The sequence below is a fragment of the Carassius gibelio genome, chromosome B9, assembly GCF_023724105.1.
Source record: "Carassius gibelio isolate Cgi1373 ecotype wild population from Czech Republic chromosome B9, carGib1.2-hapl.c, whole genome shotgun sequence".
Lineage (NCBI taxonomy): Eukaryota > Metazoa > Chordata > Actinopteri > Cypriniformes > Cyprinidae > Carassius > Carassius gibelio.
Genome location: NC_068404.1, coordinates 24,802,126 through 24,824,103, shown reverse-complemented (window position 1 = coordinate 24,824,103; position 21,978 = coordinate 24,802,126). Strand labels below are relative to the sequence as shown.

Genomic DNA, 21,978 nt, shown 5'->3' with positions numbered 1-21,978 from the left:
AGAGAGCACAAAGGCTTGTCTTACATTTGTCAAAAAATATCTTGATCATCCCCAAGACTTTTGGGCAAATATTCTGTGGCTTGATGAGACAAAATGTGAACTTTTTGGAAGGTGTGTGTCCCGTTACATGTGGCATAAAAACCAACACAGCATTTCATAATAAGAACATCATACCAACAGTCAAACAAGGAGGTGGTAGTGTGATGGTCTGGGGATGCTTTGCAGCTTCAGAAACTGGACGACTTGCCATAATTCAGCGGTTCTCAATTTCAGTCCTTGCGCCCCACTGCTCTGCATATTTTGCACGTTTCTCTTTGTTAACACACCTGTTTCGGATAATCAGCTCATTAGAAGTGAACTCCGTACATGAACTGTGTTCCTATTGTTCATTGCTCCCAACTCCTTGAGCAGGGGAAATCTGTTGGAAGTTTACCTCACTTCGGAACATTCATTCACTGATTTGTGCTGAGCAGCGTCTTTACACACGGACAGCTGTGATATCATATACCTCTGTAAATACATACAATTTAAATTCACGTCTCGCACACTTCAATGCACTCTGATTGGAATATATACATTCGCTTCGAACTGGAATCATGGCAGAATATCCTGTGATGTCCATTTCACAGGGCACTTACGTTCGAATAGAACAAACTTCTGAAGCAAAACCTACACAATGTGCAGAGCAGTGGGGCACGAGGACTGGAATTGAGAACCGCTGCCATAATTGATGGAACCATAAATTCTGCACTCTATCAGAAAATCCTGAATGAGAATGTGTGGCCGTGAGTTTGTGACCTCAAGCGTACTTGGGTTATGCAGCAGGACAGTGATCGCAAACACACCAGCAAGTCCACCTATGAATGGTCATGAAAAACAAGATGAAGGTTTTGGAGTGGCCAAGTCAAAGTCCGGACTTAACTCCGATTGAGATGCTGTGGCGTGACATTAAACAGTCCTTTCATGCTCGAAAACCCTCCAGTGTGGCTGAATTAAAACAATCCTGCAAGGAAGAGCTGGCCAATCTTCATCCACAGCGATGTGAAAGACTCATTTCCAGTTATCACAAACACTTGATTGCAGTTGTTGCTGCAATGGGTGGCACAACCAGTTATTAGATTTAGGGGGCAGTTACTTTTTCACGTAGTGTCAGGTAGGTTTGGACAGCTTTTTCCCCTTAATAAATGAAATCTTAATTTAAAAACTGCATTTTATATTTACTTGCATTATCTTTGTGTAATATAAAAAAAGTATTTGTCTGATCTGAATCTTTTAAGTGTGACACATGTGTAAAAAAAATAAAATAAAAAAATACCCCGGGAGAGGGGCAAAAACCTTTTCACTGCACTGCAAATATGTATGTATGTATATATATATATATATATATATATATATATATATATATACATATATACATATATACACACATACATATATACATACATACATATACATATATATATATATATACACATATACACACACATATACACACACACATATACATTATATATATATATATATATATATATATATATATATATATATATTAGTGCACCAAGTCAAACTGTATTAAACTGAGAAATGTTGTTTTGGCAGCTGGCTGAAACAAAGTTTTTTATATATTATATTTTCAACTAACTTTTATTTCAAGTAATTATTTTTTTCTTTGTTTTGAGTTTTAAACAATAATAAAAAACCTGTAAACATTAAACCTTAAATAGTAGAATATTGTTGTTGTCATTATACAAGAAAAAATACCCTATGTAAAAACTGACAGCCACCCCCTTTTTAAAATTGGGAGCACGTTTTGCCATTTTGATAAAGGCTTATAAAGACAAACAATTTTTTTTTCTTTGGAATAACATGTCTCAATGAATCATTCACAGTAAGACCTGTACTATATGTTAAGAAAGTAAACGGTCAATTTGGACTTATGTGGTGGTGGCCACTATAAACAGATCCATAACCACAATGACCTGAATCAGGGGTATTTACCCCGTCAGATGGAAATGGGTAATAACAGCACATGGTTGGGTGGGGAGATCTGCTAACAGAGCCTCTCACTGCTGAGAAGCATGGCCACATGAGGGGTTCACAGCCCGGGAGAGAGGGGCCAGCCAATGCATCCACGTCAGAGTTTTGAATCTAACAGTGGAAAATACCTGTTATTCCTCGGCCTGATGTTTATTTAGTTGGACAAGCGCTATTCTGGAACTGTGTCAAAAATCATGCTAACCCAAACTCTCACCGCTAGTCCAATAAATTACACAAATCGAACAATAAACCAAAGAGGTTCTTTAAGCTGTTGAGTTCTCAGCTTAATTAATAAGGGAGAGCTGGACGACAATTTTCCTTGACATAAAACGCAACAGTAACTCTCCCCTATGAGGCAAATCAATATGATTGATGCTAGTGCGGAACGACTGAGGATAGACCTCATCAGGAAGGGAGGAATGTGGGTAACGTAATAGATAAAACGAGCTGTGATGCATTTATGCAGGTGATGGCCAAATTCACTCAGTTCAGGCTAGTGGGATGTTTATACTCACAGGATTCAGGAAAAATTATCACTACAACAATTTTTTTGTATATGAATAAAATTTTATGCATACATACTCACATATATTCCTATATATACACACACACACATACATACATATATTACATGTATTGTCTTCTATTCCGGGTCTGTTGTGAGTGTGACTGCTGTGACTGTTGACGTGTTTTCTGGTGCGCCCATTTACAAAGAGAATTTTTGTTATTTTTGGACCAAACTGTATTTTCAATGCTTCAACAAATTCCAACTGACCCTCTGATGTCACATGGACAACTTTGAAGATGTTTTTCTTATGTTTCTGGACATGGACAGTATACCATACATACATTTTCAATGATGGGACAGAAAGCTCTTGGACTAAATCTAAAATATCTTAAACTGTGTTCCGAAGATGAACGGAGTTATTACTGACATAATTTTCATTTTTTGCTGAACTAACACTTTAATGATCTAGATTATCCAAAATTGTGCATTACCAGGTGGTTATACAACATAATAAATGTTATTTTGGTCATTTCACCCATCTAGGTAGTTTTATCAGGATGGTAGTGTTACTTACTTAGTGAAGCGGATCTCCAGGTGGGAGGTCAGGTACTCGCGTGGGGTGAAGGTGTGCTCCCAGACCATCATGTTTGGGACGTAGTTGATGGAGAAGCAGAGCTCTGACAGAGCAGTGTGCAGTTTGTCCAGACTGTAAAAAACAGATAGCAGGTTTAAAAACTAATTTCCTTCAGATTACACAGACAATCAGGGAAAGTTTAACCAGAACATTAGTGCTGCCCACTATGGGGCCACACTGCTCTCAAACTGTTACTACTGCTCATGTGTGTCCACGACAGGCTTCAGGATAAATCCATTTTATATTATATGGAGGATCTGTTTAAATGTCTGCTGAATGTGAGGATAATACGGTAAATGCCTCCAGCAGGGTTTTGTTTAACACAGTGATTCTTTGCTGGTAAGATCGAATTGGGTCGCAGACATGCCCTCATTGACGAAAACCATGAATTACATAAACTAGTACAAGGTAAAAGAAAATATGACCCAGACTGAATTAAATGAGTAACACATGTTTGACTAGATGTAGAAGACGAGCAAGTTTCATCCTCACTTGGTGACCAGGAGTCTGTTCTTCCTCATGCTCTCAACACCAGGCTTCTCTCTCTCCGGTTCACCTTTCTTCCCCGTCTGTTTTTTCGACTTCTTGTTCACGGCCTGACTGATGGTTTTGGCACAATGTTTTGGCAGTAGCTGTGCAGAAGAGCGACAGGAAAAAGACCCTTTTTAAAGTCAACAAGTTAATTCAAGTTCCTGGCAATATTGTGCACAATTCATCAGTACGTTATTTTAAATATGTGCATTTAAAGTAGGGAATAGAAAACCCTTACATTTTTCTTAAAATACCGGAACTGAATGATTTACATAATAAAATAAAGAACCATGGCAAAAGAAATTGTGAGCTCGAATTGTAAGCCTGCAGCCTGAACAGGATGTAATGAAAGATTGGGTGTCAGGAAATAATAAAACCCATAAATACCTATTTTTTCTGTTGCATTATCTGCACACACACACACACAAAAAAATTGGCCAGTGTAGTCTGACTCATGAACAAATGACTTAGGAGTTAATTCCTCTGTTGAATCAATCAAAAAGACTCAACACAGTCTCAAACTCATGAGACTGAATCATTTTGAATCACTGAATTGGTCACAGTGGTTCTTGACTGACTGAATTACTTCTCTCAAAACTAAGACATGATTTTGTGATTGATTTTTAAAACATGAGTTTTTTTTTTCAAATGGTAATTCAAATGAACTGAAGTGAAAGAACTGAGCCACAATTTATAGAAAGCAGAAAAAATATTATTTTTTTTTATTTGTAATTAAATTCATTAACCTGCTCTGCCTCTGACACAACTTTCCTTTTTGTCTGACAAATTCAAATTCCTCTAATTTTTCAACACCCCTCCTCCAATCACCTGTAGCATCCACTTTCCACCATCCAATCAAATCCTGACATATAAAATCAAGACCTACCTAAAGTCTTTGCCAATTTAATATCTTGTTTTACTGGAAAATATTTCAGATTACAGAAGGAAGAGGGCTTTGATGTTGACCTTAACACTGTAATTCCTGTAAATGTGGCTTCCACAGTCCAGACAAGAGCAAAGCAGGAAGTGACTTATGAACTGCTGTCCTGTTTCTTTACAACATGATGATTACACTCACCAGAGTGGGATGAGAGTAAGTTTATTCATAAAAGCTGACCGTAGGTCATCGAATCAGTGCCGTCAGCGGTTTCCAGGAAGTCAATCACGGTTTAATTTCATTGTGATGATCATATTGCAACGGAATGGAACATTCCTGGTGAATCTGCAGAACTCTTTGTAAACCCAGTTAAGTTTGTTAAAATCCCAGATAGGACATGGAAAATTCCAGAACTCCCAAAAGTCCCTCTGTGTTTTGGCAGCGTTGAAAGCGTGTGTGTGCTGCACTGACCTGGTCGCTCAGGGTGCACTGCTCTGTACATATGTCTGTGATGAGGTTGCGGGCTTGCTTGGCCATCTCGTCCAGGAACATGTTGCAAAGGGACAAGCTGCGGTCTCCGATGTGGTGCCTCTGCAGGGAGGGACAGACAAAGAGACATTAGAGGAGATTTCCTTTAGTACAACACCAATGTTAAGCTAGACTTTTGATTTTCAGTATAAGCTATGATTCAGTGTAAATTTGGGCAGTGTGAAGCTGTCAATGCATCAAATGTGTCATTTTTGCGCTACAAACAGAATTGCATTTCTATTTGGTTCTGCTACAGGCACAGGAAATATCCTTTACCTTTAGTATCAACTGTCTATAAAAATACTACTTAACTAACCACCTGGTACAACCATCTGTAAACAAGGCCTTAAACTGGCAAAGAACCACCCAATTAAACAGGATGGGGTTATCCAATGGATGCATAAACAGATTTTGAGTGGTGTTTAGAGGCAGGTCAATCTGAAATGGTCTATAACTTCACACACACAGATGTATAGTTTAAACGTTTTTTTAGGGTAAGAAATAAATGTTTAGTTCCAGCAAAGACTTTTACACTTTTAAAACTTTTAGACTTAGTTCTTTTGAGCTTTGCCATCACAGCAATTGCCTTTTAAACTACATTAAATTATAAAACAGCTCATTAAAATTGTAATGCTATTTCACTATATTCCTGTTTTACTGCTGTGCAAAAGACTTCTTTCAAAAAATATTACACAAAATGTCCCCAAACTTCATTCATTTGAATAAACAAAATGACTTGAATTATTTGGACCAGGGTGGAGAAACACCTTATTTTTCAGCTATTGACTCTATCTGAAAATGGACCATGAGTGATCCATGGGCAAGCTGTTAGAGGCTGAAACTACTCAAACATAAGCTGCTCAGGTGAATTTGGCTCACAGTGAGGTGCTGTTTGTGACCAGTCCATGTGTAAGTGAGGCTCTTTGTTATGGCCCAGCTGGTCTCTTTGCCTCAGCTCCCTCCCCAGAGCAAACAGTGCAAACTCTCTAAATTGCTAATGAAAAACAGCCTTCGTCCCTGTGTGGAGCTGAAGCCTCTGCTCCTGCCAAACATCACGGAGAAGACCGGTCCTTCTTCACGACAAACAAAAAGTGTCATTTAAAGCTCTCATCAGCCGTTCATAAACCCAAATATCCTGCCACGCTCTTCGCGGGCATCCGAGGGGAAGAATCGGAGACGGTGCAGGTTGGAAATAACACATCTATCCGACGTGATGCTGAGGCTAACCTCTGCTGAAGCACCGTGATCTTTTGTTGTTTCTCTAAACCACTGTAAAAAGTTTTCTGTGTGAGGATGGAAATATTCTTGGAAACTTTTAGTGCTTTTCCAACATAAATAAAGCTTGCAGCTGTCCAAAGCTGTGTGGAGTGGACATAGGAGGAAGACCATTTCAGAGACATGCTGAGAGAGGGAGTTTCATGTTTAAATAAGGGAAACCCAAGTCTTCTATGGCTCAATAAATCTCTTTTATTTCTCTAAGTGCTCTCAGACAGCTAGATGTTCAGGCCCCGCAATGACATGAGAACTCTCGTTGTGCTGTTTGTTTTGCTGCCGCTTGTCCACCAATTAGGAGAGAAAATGTGGGTTTATTTACCAAATTAAATTGGATATTGAAGGGTACGATGTTTGGCAGGAACAAACACTTGGTGAATGTGCAGGCCGTATACCGGCGGGGGGGAAACAGGAATCTGTTGTGCTCCTCATGTGTGCGGAGGGGCTTCCATATGCCCCCGGGGAGCTTGGGTAGCTGCACCGGCGTATGGTTCAATTACAGATTTAATAAATCATGCTTTTCAGCATTTGGTTTTCTGTACACATCCTGATACATGGACCACAGCACTCAATGCTGCGTGTTGAGACATTCCAGCTCTAGTAAACTCGTGGAGCCTTCCGGATTCACAGTACGACTCCATCCTGAACCCTCGCATGGGTCGCGGCTAAGCCGTGGCGAGACCAGAAAAGAAAAGATCTTTTCCAAACTCCTCTTCTCAAAAGTAACACTGAGCATATTCACTAGGGGACATTCACAGACACATAAAACAGTTTCTTTTCCAAAAACACAGAGTCTGCATAGAAACTAAACCGGAGATTTCAGGACAAGGCAAATAGAATATGTAATCTGAACAAATTAACTGTGAACTGATTTATAATAGACAATTAAAGCAACTACACAAGGCTAAAAATAGACATTTTATTTCTCAGTACAAACTAGGGCTGGATGATAAACTGATTATTTACAAAATAAATATATATATATATATATTTACAAAATAAATATATATATATATATATTTACAAAATATATATATATATATATATATATATTTACAAAATAAATATATATATAAATAAATATATATATATATATAAATAAATATATATATAAATAAATAAATATATATATATATATATATATATATATATATATATATATATATATATATATATATATCTGTGATGAATATTTCAATTAATTGCAAGGATGGAAGTTTAAAATCTTTTATACTAAAGTATCAATAACATTTAGTCCTTACAAGTTTAATCAATTTCAATGAATCCCTTCAAACTGTATGAATTTGTACATAGTGAGAATCTGTTTTAAATCATCCAAAGATGTGATTTAACCAAAGCCTTGTCATCTTCAGAATACTCTTCTCACTGATATCTACAAAACATGTATGAATCACTGTTCTCAGATCAGGTTACTAAAGGGAATCTGACATTTGTACTCCTTTTGGGCCCTTCTGGGCCGATTCCAGGTCAGTGTGACTCACCTCTTCAGGGCAGAGCTCATGGGTACAGCTCATAAAGTGGGTGCAGAGCAGAGGGAAAGAGATGGAGTATCGAGACTGGGACGGCAGTTCGAGACACTGCTGGAACATCTTTTCAAAGGCGCGGCTGTAAAAGCTATCAGAGACAGAGAAAAAGAGAGAAAATGGGCTGCCAGTTCACTTCACCGCCTGGTACAGTCATATCTAATCAGCTGAACTAACGCCCCTGTCCGCTTTCCACCTGGCATGAAAAAGGAATATCGAAAAACAAGAGGCACAACAGACAGTTGCTATGGCCTTCTGAGAACAGATATGCCTTCTGCCAAACTGTGGAGCTGGCGTTAGACAATGTTTCCTGCGCCATTGCTGAATCGACAGCGTCACGGCAAAAAGGAAATCACATTTTGCCCAAGTCATGAGCTTGCAGGCTGAATTAAATTGCAGTTAGTTAAAAAGGCTAAATAAAATTGTCTTGCATCGTCTTTGGAGGCTGCATGCAACTATAGTGTTCCTGTGGCTTAGTGGTTAGCAGCGCAAAAGGTTGTGGGTTCAGTTCCCAGGGGATGCACATACTGATAAATAAGAAATAAATAAATGAATAGGCTGAATGCACTGTAAGCAGCTTTGGATAAAAGCGTCTGCTAAATGCATAAATGTAAAATGCATCAATGTAAATGAATAAAATAACTAAATTGGTCAAAAAATTTAATTTTCAAGGTTTAATCAATATAACATAATTCAATGAACCTGCAGAGCATCTGCAGCATTAACAAGCCAACATAATTTGTACATATTTTCTGACTTCTACAGCCAATTTTTGCCTATTCAGTTTATACTTTACCACATTAATGTAATATCGTTGAGTTATCTTTTCTCTACTGTTATGTCATACCAGAAAATGGAAAGGTCAGAAGTCTCCACAAGCATCTCCACCAGAGAGTCCACCATCTTTGTGTGGAAGATGATGGTGTTCATCATTTTTCCCAGCTCCCTGTGATCTGCCAGTCCTAGCGAGGCCTTGGACACGCTGGTGTAAGCCTAAATACGAAGAAAGACATCATCGTTAGCATTAATCTTTAAAGTTCATTAATTATTCTGACAACTTTTCACAATCTGTTCTCAAAGGCTGAGCTTGGTGGGCTCGATTTCCATGAGCAAATCCTCAAGCAAATGAAGAGCATCGAATCAGATTGGAAACTGGACCAGGGCAGAGTCAGAAGAAAAGTGTGGTTTGATGTTTTACCATATCATTAACTTCTGAGAAGGCTTTCTGGGAAATATTTTTGCAAACTTGATACTGTTGAACCAGACAATGTCCAACCAACACAATTTCCTCTCTAGCATACAAGATCAAATGAAGACAGTATGCAAAACAGATTCTCTTTGGTGTTTAAGTCAAAAAAACCCTCTTTTTTGGCAGCAAAACAGCTGTGCCAGCCAGTGCGTTCAGTTTTTGGACAACTTGAACATAAGAAGTGTGAGAAAACTCCAGCAAAACAAGGACTGCACACGCCCTGCGTTGGCTTTCATCATCTAAAGATCGGCCAATTCAAAGAACGCGGCATGCCAGGATGATGCCACATGACATTCAGCAGGTGCTAAGCTCACAAAGCTTGTGGTTATGGAGTCCGGGGAATGACAATAAACATATCATACAGCACTGAAGTCCACTGTGGAGTAGAAAAAGTATTGAAAAACAGGGCTTATTTTTAGAAGTACATTTGCAGACTGCTGCTGGTAGTTTAATCGGCCACAGAGATAAATAAGACCGCACCTTTGGAAACGCAGAGGCCAAATGCAGACGAGCAGACATGAACTGAGTGAACCGTTAGTTGTTATAATCTGGCAAGTGCTATCTCAACAACCGGGCCATTACACAAGAAGAAATCATGCTAAATTTAAAGTGCCCATGTTAAGGGTAATGAAAGGTTCATAGTTTGGTTTTGGGAGTCCCCAACAACCGATTGACATGCATGCAAGGTCAAAAAACACTTTCATTGTCTGATAACATGCATTTATTTTTATCTTACTTGCTTAACGACTCCCAAACGATTCGTTAAACGATTCATTTTCATTTCAGAATATCTGTAATGCCTTATAAAGCAACGTTTGTGAGCGCAGTTCTGTTATGTGTACAGCGTTACCGGGGAATCAACTATTTTTACCACTCAAAAAATAGCACCTAGTGGCAAAGAAGGAATTAGCATTTTCATTCAGACAATGTGAAAAGACCAAGTGGGCTGGCAATATGCTAATATTTCAAGTTGATGTATACAACATGAACCTTTTATTTTTAAATGACTCGTTTCAATAATTTGAAAGGAGTCAACTCCTTTTGAGAGACAATTTTATACGCGGTGCACTTTCAGATATGAAATTTTGCAGAATGTTTTCAATCACAATATGGGTACTTTAAGGAAAGAAGAGGGCATCCCTGTTAGACAACAGAGTCACGGCAGCTCTTCAAACTAACTTGCTGCTATCAATCCTGGAGGAGTAGGGACTGATTCTAGACATGTATACTCATCCATGGCATTTTATTTAAAGTCTAATTGGTTTCCTTCACTAAGGCAGTCATAAGTCTTAAGTTTTACTGACCAGCTACGCTAATCTATTTGACTCTTTTTCTAACTACTACACATTTAAGACTTCTGTTTTTACAATACTGTTCAACAGTTTGGCATTGATGTCTCTTATCCTCATCAAGGCTATGGTTATTGGTTTTAAATGCGGTAAAAAAATAATATAATTGAAATATTATTACATTTTAATTGTTTCCATAAACAACAGAACAGAACAGCAACGAATACTGAATATGTTTGTAACATTATACATGTCTTTACTGACACTATGGATAAATTTACTTGGAGTAAAAGTATTGATTTCTTAAGTATTAACCAAAAGAACAAATAAACAGTAAAATAATACATAATTAATAAAAAAAGTTACAATGATTAATTTAATAAAAAAATATGATTGTATATAATACATATATATATATATATATATATATATATATATATATATATATATATATATATATATATATATATATATATAAAATTTGGTTTAAAATTTAGACTTTTTTTAGTGTGATTAATATTTGAAAATATATATCCACCCACACACATCTGTCAACAGCCTCACTCATTCACACTCACTCACACACACACACACACAGTTGCTCTATAGCTGACTGTTTAAATCCTTGAATTTGCTTTGTCCCAGCAAACTGAGAGTAGTCTGAGCTCAAGGCCTTGCAGTGAATAAACACTGATGTTATTAGGACCAATTTGTTTTTGTGGCCATGTGAAAGAGAGGACTCTGGCGGCAAAAAGAGCAAAGGAGAGTGGGAAAAGGCTCAAAGACAGAAAACAGTTGTTCAGCAGTGAGAAATGTACACATTCTGCAAATAGCAGTTTCTCTTGCTGAAAAGGTGAACTGAAACCCTCCCGTGTGAAGAGGTTCAGGCCTGCTTTTGAAGATATCTCCTGGGTTCAACACAAATTAAGTTATTTTTGTGGGATCTGTGGCATTACCACAGGGAATAATCAGTCCAAAAAAAGCAAAAATTGTGGTAACTGTAACGGAAGTGGAAAAAACACACTGGTTTAGTCATATAAGGCAAGTTTAATTTGACACTTGCATGGTTACTAGAGAGGAAGTGATTAGATAAAGCAACTTCCACCAAAAGGAACTGCATCAGCAATGATAATATTTAGATAATATTACAGCTTAAATAATAAATAGGTTTAACATTATAAATGTTCTTACTAATACTATGGATCCATTTAATGCATTCTTGCTGATTTATTGCATTTTTTCCTTTTGGGATGGACCACTTGTTTGTGAAACAAATGGAAGACAGATGGGTGTATGAATATATATGAGTATATACAGACTGAAGTACAGTTAAAAAGTTGCAGCAATATAAATCTAAACATCACCACAAGGAAAAATAGAATTAAATAAATAATGCATAAATTCATCCACATGAGAAAAAAAAACGAATAAATAAACCGGTTTAACTGAATATTTAAAATGTAATAGTTTCCAAAAAAAAAAGAATACCAAAGTCATTCCTATTTTTTTTTTGAATATATATAAAGATGGCAAACACCTAGATCAGTTTAAAGCTGATATTTTAGAGCTAAATAAGAAAAACATTAATTTACTTGGCATTAATAAAAAGCCAAGATATATATTAATATCCATTAAATATCAAGTCAAGACCTGCAAAGCTGAATTTTTTAATTCTGGTAATCAATGCCAAGTAATAATTCTGAAATATTTCCAGGTTTTCCATGATTATGTCAATTGCAAGCATGTTACAAAAAGAAAGAAAGATAAAATAAAATAAAAGAATATGGTAATTTAAATGATCCCTCAAATTCAATTGATAAAACTTCACTTTTGAAGCGAGAACATTCCTTTAAAGAAGAGGTCAAACGGCTTCTCTGCTGTGGGACTGGGCAAACCACCACACAGGAAAAAACGCATATGAGAGCAAGCTGGACCATCCCAAATCCTGCAGTCCAGATCCATTTGAGGTCCACACACACTCACAGCCCCTCAAATATAACATGAACAAGCTTGCCTCTCCATCTCCGCTTCCATTCCCACCCACATGCATATTCCACAGAGACGAAGTCTGATTTATTTGAGCCTGGATGAAAGACGCAGGCTCTTCTTGAATAATCAGAGCTTCAAAAGAACAGCATGCATTGTGGTTCATTTCTAAGTAATTCGAAATTAAGCCATTTTTCATACAGCATGTATGCTTCTATTCTCCAAAACAAAGGATAAGCAAACTTTTGCAAAAGACATTTGCCAGCATGAAACTTTTTGTTGGGTTGCATGTCAAACTGTGAGAGCATTAATTGCTTTATGTTAACCGGCGTCTGTTAATTAGTAAGAGGGAAGAAGAGATAAGAGCTGTTAATTATGTCTGATTAGGATCAGAGGCAGCAAACACCACGTATTGACCCAGCTCAAATGACTGAGATCATCTTACCTGCAGTCGAAACCAGTCCAGCCTCATCCCTCTGAAATCAAACACTTCCCCATCTTCAACTGCAACACACACCCAAATGAAGTTAGTTATTTTGTGATACCGTCCAACACAAAAAGTGACATTAGAGATGTTATATCACTATTTTTTTTTGTTGGCTAGATTATGCAAGATTCGCCAAATAAAATAAAGAATTTTATAAGCAGCGTGTTTCTTTGTTTGGTTGTGTTGTGAGTATTTGCAGCGCTGTGTTGTCAACTTGACTTTTCTTAATTTGCAGGTGTTTTTTCTATTTGCAGCGCATTGAGCTAACCACTTTTTTTAATATATGCAAAAATAATGATACTATAGATTATAAAACAAATCAATAAGTCTCTACACAAGGGACATCAACTCTGGTTTTTAAGCACATTATGAATGTTTAAATAAGAGAAGTTCACCACCTTGTTTAACACTGAGAGAGGTCATCGTGTTCACGAAGGACGACATAATAATGGACTCATCCTCTGGGCAGACAGACAGGTTCTACAAGGGAGGAACACATGGTGATTTTACCATTCGCGTGTGTATTTTAAAATTAAAACACCAAGATGAGCAAGTCTAGCTCCTGATTGGGGTCTCAAAGCTGAATCACTATACTAGTTCTCCATCTAGTGGTGAAGTTTGTGTATTTCGCCTTGTGTATTTTCTTCTAGACGCCCTTCATGAGATCCTGTGAATGACTCATAATGTGACTAACGTTCATGTCTGAACCACCCAACTGCACATGACCGATCCTCATCTCATGAGATATCTACAAATAACTGCTCTCATAAGGACGTGTGACTGATCTGTGTCCTTTCTTTTAGTGCAGTAAGAAGGAAATGGTCTCACCTGTACTAGTTCATTGAGCACCACGGCATCGAAGCCGGACAGGTACTGCACATAGTACCTCTGCATCACCGGGCCGTACTTCCGCACATGTGCCCTCAACTCCTCCATGTAAAAGATCAGCTCTGCGATGTGCCTGAGAAAACAAGCAAGAATGAAGGGGAAAAAAACAGCCTTGGTTTAATATGCATTTTCCCCCCTATTCATTTTCTACATAAAGACTTGAAAAGCATGCAAAACTAAAAAAAACAACAACAACTAGGATTCGTTCTAGGCTGTAAACAAAATCAACTTGCTCCAAGGTGAATCACAAGACTTGAAAAATTAAAAAAAAGATGTTAATGAATGAATTTCTCCTCCCATGATACTGCTATGACCAAAGATGATGTCAGAGTGTAATATTACAAATGATATAAAAAATTAAATAAATAATTTGCTGAATGATTTAATCAAATGAAGTGTAAGAACTGGATTTACTTGTCAATGAAGTCATCTGTGCTTTTCTTTTGGATGTTGTCGGCGTGTCTGAGCAGCCAAATGATCTCATCACGGGCGAAGGAGAGAGCCATGAACACAAACAGAGCCTTGGGACCCAGTAAGCCCGGCTGGTCCGCCAGCACTGTAGCCAGCTCTTTCAGGGCAGATCTCAAGAACTTGCGGCGTTCTCTGTGCATGGAGCCCCTGGACGAAATCATAAAAAATACAGATACAGCTGTTTTGCTATCTTCAGAAATGCCAAGTTACTACTTGCACCTTAATTAGAAATTACTTTACTTATTTTTTTTATCCAAAATACAACTTACGCATGTGACAAAGCAGATTCTTTGCATTCACGGATGTCATTGACACGTTTGTTGTAACTGTAGAAGAACACATCAACATCATTATATAATTTATATGAAATGCATGAACCATAATTTGATAATAAAAAAGGTTACGTTTATGTTACACTCAATATTATAGAATTATAGAAAATGTGAGAATGTGTTTGCCAGTAGAAATGGCTGACCCGCGAATGTTAACAAAGAGATCCTCGGCAGATTTGTGAATGTGGAACACCTCGTCCCTGAACAGACAGAGACAGGAACTGCTCTGGAGAGCTAACTTCCACAGACTGAGAGCTGCAGGGTCACTGTTCAGAGCCGCGTGACACAAGATGAACCCAACTAGGACAGAGAACAGAGAGAGATTCATCTTAAATACCACATACACTAATGTTACATACAAAGACACTTCCTGTTAATCAGTGATAAGTGTAAAAACTAGGCTCATACAGAATCTGTGCCCACAAAATTGGAACGAGAGTTGTTCACAAACACTGTTAAATGTTTGTTTAATTTGACGATGCTTTAATAGATTTATCACATTCTGCAGCTTCCTCATAATAAGCACAGAAAGCATGGGGACAAAACAGATTCCGATTATGTAAATGCAATACAACTAAACAAACAAAAAATTCTTCAAATCAATATTTAATCAATAACTGCTTTCCTTAAATCTGAGGTATAAGAACCATGTTACAACATTCCCAAGAAACCTAACTTTGGTAAAACCATGCATTTCCAGAAAGGAAGTGATCCCAGAGGCAGAGAAAATCACTGCATTTTGATAAAAAATTTACTTTTTCTTTTTAAGATGCACAGAGGAATCATACACAGCATAAATAGGGACATTTTATAAGACAGTAAAGTTTTTCAAGTTCATAGTGTCTTTAAAAACACACTTACAGACAATCCATTTCTCCATAGCGTCCAAGGAAAGATATTCACAGGGCATCTGAAACAAAGCCACGCAGAATACATCCGATCAGATAAACAACGTTCAAAAATCCAATACGAGTCACTGGCTTCATTTCATTTTCGTTTTACAAATTTTAGACAACTTTCATTCGAGCTTTCCATCCTCAGCTAGGACAACTAGGACTGCACAATGTGTCATTTAAGCATCGATATCGCGATGTACGAATCCACGATAGTCACATCGCAGGATGTGCGATGTAGGCTGTCGTAGTTGATCCGTTATTCAATAACTTAACGGGGCAGCATCTCCCCGGCCCTTGACGAATGTGATTTGCGGGTTAATTGCACAGCTTAACCATCATAGAGTGAAAGTTTATCATTTTCATGTGTTTTTAAGTCCTGTCAGTTTAACTGGGCAGATAGAGAAAGAGCGTGCGCGAGAGAGCGCGAGAGAGAGACAGAGGGAGGGAGGGAGAGAGAGAGAGAGAGAGAGAGAGAGAGAGAGAGAGAGAGAGAGAGAGAGAGAGAGCGAGCCCTGGCCGCACGCTCAACGTCTTCAAACAACACGAGCGCTGTCTTGCTCTCTCTCCCTCGCGCATATTAATCAATTGACACGATGGTGTCGATGTTTAAATCATTTAAAATGAGAATGTAAGTGTGCTCACCCCATCTTTGTTTGTAAGAATTTTTTTTATTAGATTTCATATCGCAATATATATAGCAGAAAAATTAAATTCCACAATGTCATTTTTTCCCAATATCGTGCAGCCCTACTGAAAACTATCAATTACAACACTGGCTTGTACACCTTATTTTTCAGTATTGTTAAAATGCTGTTTAGGATTCTTTTAAACAGCCTGAAGATACTTAGTTTTGACCAGAATCAAAGGCAAAACCCTGACATTAGTATACACTTTGTGCTTATTTGCTAACTGGTTTGTGAGCTTAGCAACATGCTTGCATCTGACTACTGGAATCTACAGAGTGTATTCATTTCAGTTTGTATGCTTCATGTGAGGAACTCATTAATAATGTGTGCATGAGAGGATGTTAGTGGAGTTGCTATCCATGAAGAGATAATCAAATCAATCTCTTGCCATGATGGTTAGTATGTTAGAATAAGATATGACTGTTTAAGAAAACAATTAAGGACTACAGTGAATCCTGACCGTGTCGGACTGAGCTGGGTTAAGCATGGTACTGGGAGCACTGATCAAACTGAGCAGCTGAGCATTCCTCCACTGATCTGCAGACAGATTCCGGCGTGGGTACACCATCTGCAGCGAGACCAGTGCATCTTGCAGAGACTGTCAAAAACAGAAAGAGAAGTGGGCACAAAATGGCAGAGGGCCGAGGTTAAAACATGTTCTCCCGTTTGAGATGGGAAACAGAGTAAGAGTATTTTCTCTCATTGTAGCAGATTTTACTTTTCCGTGAGGGACAAACTCCTCCATCATCTTTTTCAGTGGGTTCTCGTAATCCACAATCATCTGTCCAAGCCTGGGATATTCTCGATCACTGAACAAGAAACATCACACAGTACATGTGACCTCAGACCTCAGCAGTTTCTGGATCTACGCAAGATGCTACTCTTTTATGTATTACCTTGAACCGTGTGTCATTTCGTGGGCATAGTTGTAGAGGCCGATGATCGCTTTGCGCTCCTCAATTCGAGAAAGCAGCATCATCAGGGTAGTGTACGTCACCACCAAATCCAGGTAGTTCTTTGTGAGGTCAAAATTTACAGTCTGCAATGGGGAAAAAGACACTTTGGTATTCATCTGCCGTGTCACTGAACAAAAAAAATCATAAGATATTTAATGCTGATTGCCATTAATTCAACTCACAATGTCAAAGAAGACTTGACAAACGTCGATAGTGTTCAGAAGTTCACAAACGTGGTCCTGGAGGAACAGGAAAGCACAAACATATCGGGTTTAATAGACTCTCAATGTGTCTTTTATCAAAAATAACAAAAGCACACACAAATTTCACTTAATAAACAGTATATTCAATATTAAATAGTACTATATAGTTGCCTAAAATTACAGGTTAAATATAAATATTAGATGAAAAACTTAAATTGGAAACTAACTGTAATGCTGGTTTTAGTTTTCCTTTCATGACTAAAAATAAAAATAAAGTTAAAGATACACAATGACAAAAGCACATAAGTTTGCTAAAATTACAACTGAATCTATAAAAAAATAAAAGACAATTCACAATATGAAGCCTATTAATAGCAAATAAATAATACTAATATACCATGGTCACATATACAAATACAAATTATGCAAGTATAAAAATGAGAACTACATTCATGGTGTCTTATAAAAAAAAGACAGAATTAATTTGCATAAACACTTCATAAACCATCAAACTTCATAAACTGCAACTGAGGTCAACAGGCTGCACTCATACCTTAAATTCCATAACGTCCACAAAGGTGAAGTAATATAGAGCTAAATTCTTTAGTATTTCGGACTTTTCTTTTTGTAGTTGTGCAAGCTGTTGCTGTAACATAAAAAAGTGCAAATTAAACACCGTCACTTTAAACAAAGGCACATATTTGTAATATCTGACCAGGGAACTTATCAGCAGGGCTCACATTAGATCATTGGAAGTGAAAAATCCACAGATCTGAGAAAAGCTGCTGGATTCTGTCTCTGAGCAAGGTTCAACCATAAAGGATGTGAAAGAGTTTCAGATAATTTGACGGGAACTGTTACTTGCGCTTTTAGGACAGTTCTGCATTGTCACCTATGTTCACTGATGTACATCTATTTTAAGACTGGCAGACATAAAAATTTGGCTTTTTGTGATTCACTGAACACTGCTCCTGTGAATTCAAGTGATCCTATAATGACGAGAATCTGTGAAACTAAGATAATGACTGGTAATAGTGTTGTAACAAGAAACAATTATTGTGGAATGCCATTGTTTTCCAGCACACTTGTGTTTATAAATATGAAGTTACACAGAATGTAATGAAAAAATACATAATGTATAAACGCATGAATATAAAACATACAAAACGACTTATTTCTGTGGCAGACCCAATGAAATGCTGACAGGGCAAGTACAACCCTCCTATACATCCTTATTGTTGAGCCCGTTCAAAGACAGTGTTTCTCAGATTTTATTTTTGAAAATGAAACTAGTGAATGAACCCTGCATCAAGTCCTGACATGCACAGCCCTTCACCCTTTGGTTGTCTTTATGGTATTTGTAACTCTAGAGCAAAAATGCATTACCGCTGCACCTGAGAAGGTAGGTATTCAAAATAACATGAGTACTCTGACCTCATTTTAGACATGCACATCTATATTCTATGTCCTGCTAATATCATAGTCTTGTAGTGATGTTTGGATAATGTCATATATTAGTTCAAAGAGCTACAACTTAATTCAAACATCTTAAAAATGAAAAAAAAAAAAAAAAAACTGCATGATTTTCAACGACTTTTGTCATTTCAGCAGTCTCCTCCAGAGTGAAGAGCAGCGCAAATATGCTCTAGAATCAAGTTAGTGACAGAATCCTTTACATCTATCTGGATTTCCAGAAAACCAGGTTAAAGCTAATAGAGTTAATGACGCACCTCAGGTATACAAAGCCCAATATCAAAGAAACTAGACAGAAGACACAAAGTCCATCAAACCACACCATCCCCACCCTGCATACTTTTACTGGAAATATATTCACATCCTATCCTAATGAAGGAAAGAATCCCACTAGATTTTAAGGTTAAATATAAAATGAGTCTGGTATTTAAATAATGTAAGCCTATATGAGGTAGAGATGATAAAAACAGCAGAGAGGGAGATTAAATGGTTATAAACTGAAAGACCTGGAACCACTTAAGGCTAACTCTTAAAACAAACAAATATACTCTGGTCACATTTCACTCCTGAATCAAAAAGTTTAATATTTACAAGAATTATATTTTGCTTAAAGAAAATGGAACCTATTTTTAGGACTATGAAGTTGATATTTTCAGTAAAAGTAGTTCCATATTTGAGCAAATGATCATTAGAATGGAAATGAGAATTTAGCTTTTTAGTTTTCGTTTAAATTTGAAGTAAATCCTTCTGTGAGATGATGATGTATACACAGAATACGGCACACAACATATTTCATAATATTCTAAGCAGTGATAAATGCTATTTCGATTAGCATTGCATTATTATATACTTTACTTTGATAAAAATTACAATTAAGACGGATCAACCATATTTTGTAGTCGTGTGTATATCAGTCACGTTAAATCAATGAAAGTAGTTTAATCTTCGGTTTATTCAGAAACCGCTAGGGATTTCCTGGATTTTTTTGCGGGGTTTATTTAGAGTTTCTGCGCGAGAGTGCCCTCTGGCCTTCGGATGGAGATTTACAACTGATCACATAACCGCGGTTCACTGAAAGATATGCATGACAATGGCAGCTTCTGTCGAATCGCGATTTATCACCTTTGCGATTAAATTCCAATGAATCGTGCCGCCCTAATTTTGAATCAAATGAAATATTTCTTTCTAAAGCTACTATTTAAAAATGTCTACTTGATACTTTCCCCATGTAACACAATAATAGCTTTAAATTATCTTTAGTGGGTATTTTCAAATGCAAATTTATTTTGAGATGAATTAGATTAATTCATTGCCACATCGTGTAATTAATTATATTAAATGTTAGATTTTTTTTCTCTCTCTCTCGCTGGATTCTGGGGTAAAATATGACACATCAAAGTTAAACTTGGCATAGTTTGAAGATTAAAAAGTTTCCTTATCTCCATCTCTGCTCTTTTCAGAGTAAAGTGTGTCGGGGCAAACCTGTGTGATGCTGTGCACAATAGGCTAAAACTAATTTCAAACTTGTTTTGAAAAGAGTGGATAAATATATTGAAGAAAGCATGTAACCATGCAGTAAGAGACTCAAAGGAAGCTCAGAGCACATCCCAACCAGTAGTAAAACATTACATTACAGCAACTCCAAATAAAGACAATTGACAGGCATTATATTTTAAGAGTTATTTAAAGGGCCCATCTGAGATTCCTTTCGTCCATTTAGGTTACTGAAATACCGACATATATATGTGAGTACAACTGAAATGTTAAACTACATGTAAATAAGAGCAGGAACTAAATAAAGCAAATGGGACTCCACACAGAGTCCAAACTTACCAAAAGAACAATCCAGAAAATAGCCATGTTAAGCATGCAAAAAATGCAAAAACAAACAAACAAAAAAAGACAAAAAAGGAAATATAAAACAACACTAAAAGGCAACTCAAACACAGTTAAACATGAAACAGCTCCACATCATTGCGAGAAGCAGTTAAACATCTTTAACACAAAGTAGAAGGCAAAGCAGCATCTGTAATATACAACACTTCAAACTGACATAGTGGTTGGTTATTACGAAGGGACCAAAATGAATGAAATAAAATGAACAGCACACAATAGAGACATGGAATGAATATAAAAATCATATTTTACAGCAAATCGAAAAAATTATATTTGGTTATTTTGTTCCATTATCCATTAAATAAATTAAGGCAGATCCTGGATTTCATGACGGTGATGATTTTCATCTATTTTCCCAAAATCACCTTTTCTTTGTGGCTTATGAATAATGTCATCTTTACCTGTTTCCCTCTAATGGACTTTCCAAAGCTTGGGCTTGGATAGAATCTCCATTTACTTCACAGACGAATGATTAATCTGATCTGCCTTTACATACTGCTTTGAAGTAGTATCAGATTATAAAAACGAATTTCTTAGCAATCAATTCACATACACGTTTTTCTGTAAATAAAATTTCACTCATGAACAAATGGATAAAATAAGGAGTGTCCATCAAGTGATTGTGCATCAAGACACACCAATCGGGTGCTTCCACTTTAGGAAACCTTTTAAGGACAATGGGAGTGGTCGAATTTGAAAGAAAATCCTGCTGAAAATGTGCAGAATTGGGTCAGAATAGGTACTGACTCTTGCACCAGGATCTTGTTGGTGGAAAAGGGGTATCCGAGACAAATAACCAGGAGGAAAGTGTACTTTACCCCAATAGTAGTACAAGTAATTCGAGTTGTCCACATAGATCAGAGATTGTAGAAGCAGGAATGCCAAACCAAAACAAGTAGAGGTGTGAATCTATGACACGCCTAGATTCCTAAAGCAATATGGGCTGAACTGATGTCATTTCCTTACTGATAAACACCAGTAAAGAAGTGCTGACTGCATCTTTTCTCTGGGTTATATGCATTGATCCAGACAAAAATGATTCCACATTAAGAATAAATCCTATTTGTGGTGTTGTGGTCAAGTTAAGTGTGGCCAAAGGTTCCTGGAAAGCCCCTCTCATGAGGACATCATCTCATGTTCTGACCTAATAAAGCTGACACTACATCAGACATTTTGAAAACAAGGGGCTGCATGACTTAACATTGTGTTTTTACAATGACCTCAAACTAAACCTC

The 21,978-nt window shown here is 37.1% G+C and overlaps 1 protein-coding gene across 4 annotated transcripts in view; it reads right to left on the bottom strand.

Moving 5' to 3' along the window:
* Positions 1-21,978, bottom strand: part of LOC127964691 (nck-associated protein 1) — a 47,074-nt gene that overhangs the window by 14,378 nt on the left and 10,718 nt on the right. For 2 of the 4 annotated variants that reach the window (XM_052564971.1, XM_052564969.1), the window contains 17 exons: positions 17,928-18,020; positions 17,354-17,410; positions 17,112-17,254; positions 16,934-17,024; positions 16,676-16,813; positions 15,495-15,543; positions 14,777-14,933; positions 14,571-14,627; positions 14,245-14,448; positions 13,771-13,903; positions 13,341-13,422; positions 12,901-12,959; positions 8,779-8,924; positions 7,890-8,022; positions 5,059-5,178; positions 3,672-3,811; positions 3,120-3,251 (listed from right to left, as the gene is read on the bottom strand). In XM_052564971.1, coding sequence (XP_052420931.1) covers positions 3,120-3,251; positions 3,672-3,811; positions 5,059-5,178; positions 7,890-8,022; positions 8,779-8,924; positions 12,901-12,959; positions 13,341-13,422; positions 13,771-13,903; positions 14,245-14,448; positions 14,571-14,627; positions 14,777-14,933; positions 15,495-15,543; positions 16,676-16,813; positions 16,934-17,024; positions 17,112-17,254; positions 17,354-17,410; positions 17,928-18,020 — 1,934 coding nt within the window. The remainder of the gene's footprint in view (positions 1-3,119; positions 3,252-3,671; positions 3,812-5,058; positions 5,179-7,889; positions 8,023-8,778; positions 8,925-12,900; positions 12,960-13,340; positions 13,423-13,770; positions 13,904-14,244; positions 14,449-14,570; positions 14,628-14,776; positions 14,934-15,494; positions 15,544-16,675; positions 16,814-16,933; positions 17,025-17,111; positions 17,255-17,353; positions 17,411-17,927; positions 18,021-21,978) is intronic. The other 2 variants (XM_052564970.1, XM_052564972.1) reach the window with 1 other exon arrangement.